Genomic DNA, 10202 nt, shown 5'->3' with positions numbered 1-10202 from the left:
ATTTTATGTTTTACTAATATTTTATATATATATCCAGGATTCTCTATGCATTAATTTTTTTATTTAATAAAAAGTCACAATTTTAAAAGTAATAAAATGAATAAGTAAATGGATAGTTAATAGTTGGCTCGCCTAACGACGACGTTGAGCGTCACCAAAGCCTAGAGTGGAAATTTGGGTCATGACAAGTTCATTATCCTTGACCGTATTTATTGTTTTAACTTTGTTATTCTTTCCTCTTATGTAGGAGAAAACACTGTGAGTGTAATACAGGGGTTGGGATCCCCTTCAGTATCAATTCGTCCAGTATTTCTCAATGGAATGGTAAGACATCGCCACGTGTCAATTCAAACTTTTAATGGCTAAGATTTGCTTTACATTTCATGAGTCATTTTTGTAGTACTTTAGGATCGAAGGAAAATTCCTTTATAGAGTTCCATTGCCGTGAACTTTGACGCCGGAAGCATAGATGGCTAGATGCGTAACCCAATATTCTAACTTACTCCAAGATTCCTTTTCGAAAATATGAGTTGAATTTGGATGTCCTCCCTCAATTTTCAATAATTCTTTATTTCATCTTTGCAGAAACATACCAATTTCATATTTTAATTATGAGTGAAAGTCACTAAGCATTGGATCATAGCATCACATACGCATTGCAAAATCATCATTGTCTTACCTTTGATGTCTCCTTCGATCATTTAGGGAAGTTTGTCCCAAAAAAAGTACAAGTACAAGATCAAGACAAACCTTCACGAACAGAGAAAAGAGGGGTGGCTGAAGGAGCGAATAGAAAGACGAGAGAAAAAAAACGGAAATGTTGCCGGCAACAAAGGTTCAGGTCATGTAAGTTGCAGTATTCCAGAAACAAGTTGTTGTTTGCTTTAAAATACTTTTTTTAGGCTTTAAAATAAACACAAAACGACTCACGAAATGTTAAGCAAATCTTAGCCTTACAAAAGTTTAGTTTAACACGTGGCAATGTCTTACCATTCCATTGAGAAATACTGGACGGATGGGTACTGGAGGGGATCTCAACCCCTAATACAGAACTTCTGCTTGAAAATTGTTTTCTCAGCGTTATGAAGAAAAACTCTAGAAGCTAGGGGTTCTCATATTTATCAAGTTCATCCAATATTTGATTAGCTATTAGAAATGAAAAAAATCCAGCAAATATTTTTGTCTGCAATTGTACTTTTTTCTATGATTAGGCGTTTACACGAGACTCTCCGTTGGTTGTTGACTTGTCAACCCCAGTGGATTCAGCTGCTGATCTTTGATTTGGTTAAGGAACATTCAGGTTTGTGTTTCTGAATTACTGTGTTGGTTATAAATTGTACTAAACTCCTCCTCTTCTTCTCCCCTATTCTTCCTTTCCACCGTACTGTCTGCGTACTCACTACCCTCCCAAAATTCTACCCGCATAATAACACTGGGTATATTATTATTGTTGATGTTCAGTGATGGGAATGAAAGAACTATTGGGGAGCTTTTTCTTCTATACTTGCCAATGGAGCTACTCAACTTCAATATGCCGATGCACAGAAAGATACTGTATTGGTGGAAAATTAAACTTAACACGTGGATTAATGATGTATTGACATCTGGCCTAAGGTTTAGAACAATAAAGAAGATTGGAGGTCGGAAGAAAGGCATGGGAAAACGCCCACGAGGTTGTTTACAAAGAAACCGTATCTGACGGTTGGGAAAGAAGAGATAGTCGCGTGATACTCAATTAACGACTATAAGAGAAGGAATATTCATTAATAGTCGCGGATATAGAAAAGGAATCGACATGATCCCTGATTTGGTGGGATTGATTATTATTACCATAACCGTTACAAATGATTCAAATAACGAGCAATCAATGTAATTAATATTGGTAACAAGAGAGAATTAAGTGTAGCAAAGCAGTTACATATTGTATCTTTATATAAATTCCCCTCACCAAATTTTGTATGATCATCAAGGAATTCTCAATAAATACTAGTAGTTTTATTTCTTTGCTTGATTCTTACTATCTACTCTTGGAAGGAGGTTACGATTATCTATAAGATTTTCTTTCCTTTATTCTCTTAATATTTAGTTACCATTATTTCTTACATTTTTTATATTAGAGAAAGTGAAGTAGAATTGATTTTCTTTCCTTTATTCTCTTAATATTTAGTTACCATTATTTCTGACATTTTTTATATTAGAGAAAGTGAAGTAGAATTGATCATTAGTAGAGCCGTCAATATGGGCTTGGCCCGTTGGGCCAGCCCGTGATTTAGCAGGGTTGGCTAGAATTTTTGGAGCCCGTTTAAAAATGAGGCTTTTAAGCCCGGCCCAAGTAAGCCCGTGACCCGTGAGGCTTGACTGAGGCTGGGCTGGGCGACTCGTGGGCCTAATAAAATATTTATTTAAAATATATAAAAAATAAAAAGTATATTGCCTTTAGAGGTGGAAAGTCAGAATTGGATCTTTACTAAGAGGAACCAAAACTTGATCTTGAGAAGTTTCAAGAGATAATGTTGTCATGTATTGGAAGGACCATTCTAGAAAATATTCCGATCTTTCAATGATGGTGCGTGATATATTTAGCATTCTTATTACCATTGTACCATCGAAATAACCATTTAGCATTGGTGGCGTATTCTTACAAAGTACAGAAGTTGCATTTATTATGAAAATGTCCAAACACTTGTTACTACTCTAAATTGGCTGCACAGGTTTTCCCGAAATCAAACTGATAATATTTTTTTTATGTGAATTTAAATATTATTAATTTTTAAAATTTAATTATTGTTAATATTTAACTAATTAATATTGCATATGAATTGTAGATGAAAGTGAAGATGTTAAGACAACCTTATCACAAGCAGATTCAAATGTGTTTGACGAAGATGATGTGTTGGATATCTCGTAAGCATCATGAACGTTCTCTTGAATAGTTTGTTTTAAGTTTTGACTTTTAATGAATGAAATATAGTCTTGTCTTTTACCTTTTTTAGTATTTATTGTGATATATTTGAACAATATAAAAAGTTATTAAATTTTGCAAATTTTTTCCAATAAGATATTTTTTAACTTTTAAATAATTATCTTTTTTTAGGTCAGAACTTAAAGAAAAAATATAAAATTATATTTTTAAAAATGATGGGTCGGCCCGTGGGGACCCGCGGCCCACATAGGGCTGGGGTGGACTGACCATTATAAGGCCCATAAAAATGGTGGGCTAGCCCAGCCCAGCCCGTCAATTGCTAAAGCCCACATGAACCGAGTTGGACTAGCCCGACCCATATCGACCGCTCTAATCATTAGAAACCAGATTTATTCTATATTGCTTTAACCACAAAAACTACTTTTTTGGTTAAAGAGATACCATTACCAAATTGAAATTATCTTAAAAGTACCCTATCTTTTGATTTGATATGTAGGGCATTGATGTAAATGATTTTGATATGTTTATTTTTCAAATTTGAAGGGGTCCCAACACCCCCATTGCTGCAGTAAACTAGAAAATTATGATGGGGTCTCTATCAAAAGAGAAAAAACTTTATCAGATGGTAACAAAAAACCTTTGATTAGGGATACTAATTCATGAAAGAAACATAACATTAATAATTACTCCTAATCCAACAGTAAAAATGGATTGAAAAGACTTTGAATTACATTGATCTCACACTCCTTCCCCTTTCTGATTCCTTTATCACTGCTGCGAATAGAAGCATCTTCCATAACCTGATTAAATGACAAAAGCAAGTAAACAAAGAAGTCTGCGTTGAATAATACTCCTATATTGATCTAAATGAGTAACTGAATTCGGATATGTATACATTACAAATGCAATTAATGTCCAAGTCAGATCTTTTAATAACATCATCTTTATATAACAAGGATTCATTATAACAACCAAGTTTTTCCGGAATGAAAATTCATGTTCTGTTATAATATACTCCCTCCGTTTCAATTTATGTGAACCTATTTCCTTTTTGATCCGTGCCAAAAAGAATGACCTCTTTCCTTATTTGGAAACAATTTACCTTTATGCAATGATTTATAGCCACACAAAATACATGTGCCTCATTTTACACCACAAGTTCAAAAATCTTCTCTCTTTTCTTAAGCTACGTGCCCAATCAAATGGGTTCACATAAATTGAAATGGAGGGAGTATATTTTTTATAATAGCAATTCGCTATAGCATCGAACAATATCTGAAACAAACGAGACTGTTATAAAGAGGTTTGCATGTATTTGATTTACTTACTTGGATCACTGAAGGTAACAAGGCCAGTGCCTTTGAAATCACAATTCCAGTAATTCCTTCCATGCATTTGGTAATATGTGTTCATCGCGTAAGAAGCATGAGCATGAATTTTATCAGGTTGAAAACAATCCCCATTTTCATAAATTTCTCTACAATCTACACCTCCAGGTCCACAACAAAAATCCAGCACTGCTTGTATTACCTTCTCATCTGCATGTGGTTTAGCCACACACCAAACTGAAGGTCCCCTTAACGACGCTTTTTCTCCGAAACCAAAACTGATTTTGCCATTAGTATTGCTGCTGCAGAATTGACAACTCAAATCCACATCATATACCTTTGATCCATCACCATTGAAAATCCCAAAATTTCTCTCACTTGTTCCTCCTTGTTTCTTGTTTTCGTTGAATAATGCAAAGACAAAAATATCAATGTTGTCTTTTGGGCTCATGGGAGTACCTTTATTTGACTGTGCACGTTCAACTAGTCGGGTGTTATAAGTCCTAGCATTATCAGTGGTTGCAGCGGTTTCTCCTTTATCTCCTTTAGACGGCCATCCAGATTCAGACACCATAATCTTAATTGTCCGGTTTCCAAAACCGAGTGCATTTACTGCTGATCTAATTGCATCAATTTGTGCATCTAACATGTTGGTGTACACGTAACCTTTAGGGTCACGTACCCCGGTTGCATTTCCGAGTAATGCGTACTCTAAATTGACCATACCGGGATTGTCCCGGTATGCAAAATACGGGTACGCATTAACCATGAATGGAGCACCGGTATCCGCCAAAAACCCGACAATGGAAGTCATAATAGGAAGGAGAGTAGTGGCAAATGTGGAAGATGAAGGTGGAAATGAAGAAGCAAGAACAGCCATGCTATGTGGTGTAGTCACTTTGATTTTTCGGTCTAGTCCACGTGCTAGTAAAACTGAATGCAGATTTTGCATAGCTTGGACCAAGGCATTATGGTCTAGTTTATCATCATCATTATCAGTGGTTAAATACTCATTTCCAACGGCAATGGCAACAATGGAAGTGGCAGGAATGAAGGGCAAGATACGAGCGGCGAACCACTCGTCAGCAGCAGATCGGGTGGCGCTTAAGTTTGAAACATGGGAGTTTTCTACAGCAACAATGAGGTCAATGGCAGTGTTGGAAAAGGCTTCAAGAATTTGAGGGTTGGTATCATAAATCTTAACCTTGTCAATGATGGTGGACTGAAGTAGCTGAGCCACTTTCTTTGGTGAGGGCAAATTGCTTCCAATTGTCCCATAGTTTATGCCCACGCCGTTAACAGGGCTCAGCAGGAGGAGAACGAGGAGTGGGAAAACAATAGTACTACAAAGGAGAGACATTTCCGCCAACTAGCGGTTAATTTTCCTTATGGGGGTGTGCATATGTTATGTATCTTATGGGAAAATCTTACAAAATTTACATGATTAACTATTACTGTGTCATGTGAACTATGGCAATTGGTCAAAGTTGTGGACTATTTGGGTGGGTCAGTTTGTGTCCAAAAGTGCTTACACAATTATGAGTACCCAAAGAGCTAAGCTGGATGGATTTGAAATCTTGCAATTGCAAAGACGAAAATGTCAAAAAAGGCGCTGCGCAAAGTCGATGTTAGATTGAAATCCGTGCGTTCTGCATCCAGCTAGTTGGAGTGACAGTGTTTGTGAGAAGGCAGGTCCCAGCTCCTCGACTCATCTCCCTCTGGTATCCAAAGAGTTGTTACTTTCACTTTGTTCTCTCTTTGCTAGTGCTATAGGTTTTAATTCTCAACTAGATAGGATAACAAGCAAATTTTTATTTTTTTTGGTTGTAATTGGGTAACAAGCAATTTCAATGGACTGCCTTTGATACATTTAATCACTACGCCACGCTACGTGTTTAAATTAAATCTCTCTTTTATTCTCTTTTTGATGATCGTGAAATTCGCCTAGAGCTAACCTTTAGGACTAACCACTTCCTCCTATATTCGGAGATAACAAGTCTACCCTTCTATCCTTCTTCACTTAAATACAAGGTGTTAACCCCTCGACAAAGTTCCTCGGCAGATGTGGATTGTGACAAGGATTTTCATGATGGCCTTGGCACACAACCTGAAAAATGAGGCAACAACATGACTGGCAGCTCAGCATGACAGACTATGCGGGGTTGACAAACGCACCTTGACGGAGGAAAGGCGCATTTCACATGGACGTGCGGGTTGGCATAACAATGGCAAGGCAAAGCCATGTCAAAACAGGGGCCAAGACATGGCAAGGCAAGGCAAGACAAGCAATAACATTGATGTGGGCAGATTTGATCAAGTTGACTTGACATAAGCGGGCAGTTATGGTAATGGCGTATGCAGCTAAGTCAATGGGCGGCAAGTTGTGGCCATGACATTGAGGTGGAGCAGTGTCAAAGGGTAAGGCTGGGTGCAATGCCAGCCTTGGACGCGCAGCAGCTGGGCAAAACAAGCACATGCAGTGCACAAACAGCAACTACAAAAAGTGTGCAGGGCATATGACAGGGAAGTTGGCGGTTATAACCACATCCAAAGCATGACTGATCATGGGGCTAAAGTGGATGCACATTTTTTAGCATGTCTATCATGTTTTCTCATCAGTTAGGGCTTGTCAACTGATTGGTTTAGATGCTGCCAAGTATAATTGGGCAACTTGCACTATATGTGCATAAGGCAGTCCCAAAGGGGCAAAACTTAGTCTTGTAGAAAAATTGTTAGCCAAACTCGTCTAAGTGTATTCTTAAGGGTGGAAAATCATTTTGGGGCAAGGTGCCATAGGGTTGGCTTTATTGTGTTCTTATATTCACATTAATACGAGTTGGGAAGAGACTCCTATAAATTTCGCGTGTGCCTTTACTTTACTTGTTGCCTAAATTTTCTAAGTCTTAAACATCCCTAAAATTATTCTAAGTTGTTGAAAGGCTGAAGTCAAGGCTGGACTTGACTGTCGTGCAGTGGTGAACCTCGGGCAGAATTCGAGTGACATAAATTACCCTTGTGACAACTTGTATCAGAGCGTAGTTGGATCGTGGTGAAGACACGACGTTTAGTGGTTGAATTTCGTGAAAGATGGTTGGTGGCAACGCAAAACTAAGGAAAAAAGTTGCTGCATTTAAGGCACTCGTCGGTACTGTTAATGGTGATCAATTCCTGACTATTGTGACTCGTCTCGCGTATCTTGAGGCAGAAATGAACAGGCTAAGCCAGGAGTGTATATATCTGAAAGCGAAAAATGGCTTAATGTGTCGTGCTGTTGGCAATAATGATACGCAGCGTGGGGTAGATCGTATCAAGGTCAAAATACCTGAGCTTAAAGAGTTTAATGGTGCAAGGAGTGCCAAGAAACTCGAATATTTCATGTGGGATATGGAGCATTACTTTTAGGCTGCCCATGTGCGAGATGAAGATAAGGTCACCATTACGACTATGTACTTAGTGGATAATGCAAAGCTTTGGTGGCGGACGCGTGTGGCAGACAATATAAGTGCTGGTACCTCTAAGATAGACTCTTAGGAAGGGCTAGAAAAAGAGTTGAATGATCAATTCTTCCCCAGCAATGCGGACTGGATTGCTAGAGATCGTTTGAAAAAGTTAAAACAAACTGGAACGGTGAGGGATTATATCAAAGATTTCAGTTATTTGATGTTGGATATAAGCAACATGTCCAAGGAAGACAAATTGCACAAATTCTTGTACGGGTTGCAGTCGTGGGCGCGGATGGAACTCCGAAGACAGAACGTGAAAGACCTTTCTAGTGCCATCGCTGCTGCGGATGCTTTGGATGATTTTTGGCTGGGACAAGACAGTCCTGATTTCTCTACACTTCAAAGTCCAAAAACGGAAACAAGGAAAAGGCAAAAGAGTGGAGGAAAAACAGTAATGACAAGGGAAATGTTATTGAGGGTAGTGGCAATGGAAAGGAACGACAATGTGTTGGACCTTCGACAACCAAGGGACAAAACAACAAGATTGGTGGTTATTTTATTTGTAAAGGACCACATATGGCGAGGGACTATCCGAAACTTGAACGGCTTACAACATTGTTTGATGATGAAAAAGGTGAAGAGGAGCTGAACGAGGAAGAACATGAGCAGGATACAACATATTTAGGGCCTATGGTGGTGCTGGAAAAATGCGAAAACTACTTCGAGGACAACAAATTCTTCGGGAAGGGGTGATTTGTTAGCCCCTTGACAAAGTTCATTGGCAGATGTGGGTTGTGACAAGGATTTTCATGATGACCTTGGAACACAAATTGAAAAATGGGGAAACATCATGATAGGGCACAGCATGTCTGACTATGCGCGATTGACAAACACACCTTGATGGAGGCAAGACGCATTTCATATAGACGTGTGGGTTGGCATAACAATGGCAAGGCAAAGTCATGTCAAAGCAGGGGCCAAGACATGGCAGGGCAAGACAAGCAATGACATTGACCTGGGTATATTTGATCAAGTTGAGGGCGACTTGACATAAGCGGGCAGCTATGTCAATGGGCGCGTGCGGTTAAGTCATGGGCGGCAAGCTGTGGCCATGACATTTGACATTGGAGCGGAGTAGTGTGAAAGGGCAAGATTGGGCGCAATGCCAGCCTTGGACGCGTAGCAGCTGGGAAAAACAAGCACATGCAGTGCACAAACAACGGTTACAAAAAGTGTGCAGGGCACATGACAGGGCAGTCGGCGGTTACAACCACATCAAAAGCATGACTGATCATGCGGCTTAAGTGGATGCACGTTTTTGTAACATGTCTATCATGTTTGCCCATCAGTTGGGGATTGTCAACTGATTGGTTTAGATGCTGCCAAGTGTAATTGGGCAACTTGAACTATAAATATGTGCATAAAGTTGTCCCAAAGGGGCAGAACTTAGTCTTGTGGCAAAATTGTTAGCCAAATTCGTCTAAGTGCACTCCTAAGGGCAGGAAATCATTTTGTGGCAGGGAACTAGGGTGTTCTTTGTTCTTGGCCATAGGGTTGGCTTTATTGTGTTCTTGTATTCACATATTAATACGAGTTGGTAAGAGATTCCTATAAATTTTGTGTGTTCCTTTACTTTACTTGCCGCCTAAATTTCTATGTCCTAAACGTCCCTAAATTTATTCTAAGTTGTTGAAAAGCTGAAGTCAAGACTGCGCTTGACTGCCGCGCAGTGGTGAACCTCGATCAGAATTCGAGTGACATAAATCACCCCTGTGATACAAGGCTCAGTTAGCATGACTCAAACTTGTGTATGTCTACATTAAGTGGGCATTTGGACATAAATTGTGAAATTCCGGAAAAAAGTGAACTAAAATTTCAAGTGAAAATGATATTTGAAAATTAGAGTTGTGTTTGACATGAGTACAATTTGGAGCTACTTTTGAATTTTTGTAAGTGATTTGAAGTGAAATCTTGAAAAATAACTTTCTGGAGTTTTTCAAATTTTTGAAAAATTCAGAAATTCATCTTCGAGTGAAATTTGAAAAAATTACATGGCCAAACAGAGATTTCGAAAAAAGTAAAAAATTCTTATGGACAAACAGGCCCTAAGTGACATAAGAATTGTAAAATTTCAAAAAAAGAAATGTAAAATAAAATTCAAATGAAAATAGTATTTGAAAGTTAGAGTTGTGTCTGGACATGAATATAATTTTGGGTTGTTTTTGAGTTTTTGTGAGTAATCTGAGTGAAATTTTTGAAAATCATACTTTTTCGAGTTTTTCATATTTTTGAAAATTTTCAAATTTCATCTTCAAGTGAAAATTGAAAATTTTATGGCCAAACACTGATTTTGAAAAAAAAAGTGAATTTTTTTCGAAAAGTAGTCTCGTACAATAATAATATACTAGCAATGAACTTTAGAATGAATAAAAAAGAACGTGAAAATTGCACGGGACGCCCTATTTGGTCGCCCCATTTAACATATACCTATTTTTTAAAAAGTTTTAA

At 38.2% G+C, this 10202-nt stretch overlaps 1 protein-coding gene and 1 long non-coding RNA gene across 2 annotated transcripts; one reads left to right on the top strand and one right to left on the bottom strand.

Annotated features, from left to right (window-relative positions):
• The first annotated feature begins 447 nt into the window (after positions 1-447).
• LOC138874613 (uncharacterized) lies at positions 448-2005 on the top strand. Its single transcript, XR_011401648.1, has 2 exons — positions 448-1300; positions 1462-2005. It is a non-coding gene; the product is annotated as an uncharacterized lncRNA (long non-coding RNA).
• A 1541-nt stretch (positions 2006-3546) lies between these two features.
• Positions 3547-5676, bottom strand: LOC104246973 (glucan endo-1,3-beta-glucosidase 12-like). Its single transcript, XM_009802893.2, has 2 exons — positions 4252-5676; positions 3547-3723 (listed from the first exon to the last, which is right to left on the bottom strand). Exons 1-2 carry the CDS (start codon positions 5609-5611, stop codon positions 3692-3694), a joined length of 1392 nt encoding a protein of 463 aa, XP_009801195.1. The 5' UTR covers positions 5612-5676; the 3' UTR covers positions 3547-3691.
• Positions 5677-10202: the final 4526 nt, after the last annotated feature.

This window comes from Nicotiana sylvestris, chromosome 8, assembly GCF_000393655.2.
Source record: "Nicotiana sylvestris chromosome 8, ASM39365v2, whole genome shotgun sequence".
Taxonomy (NCBI): Eukaryota; Viridiplantae; Streptophyta; class Magnoliopsida; order Solanales; family Solanaceae; genus Nicotiana; species Nicotiana sylvestris.
The sequence above is the reverse complement of the archived record's forward strand: the minus strand, read 5'-3'. Positions and strand labels throughout refer to the sequence as shown.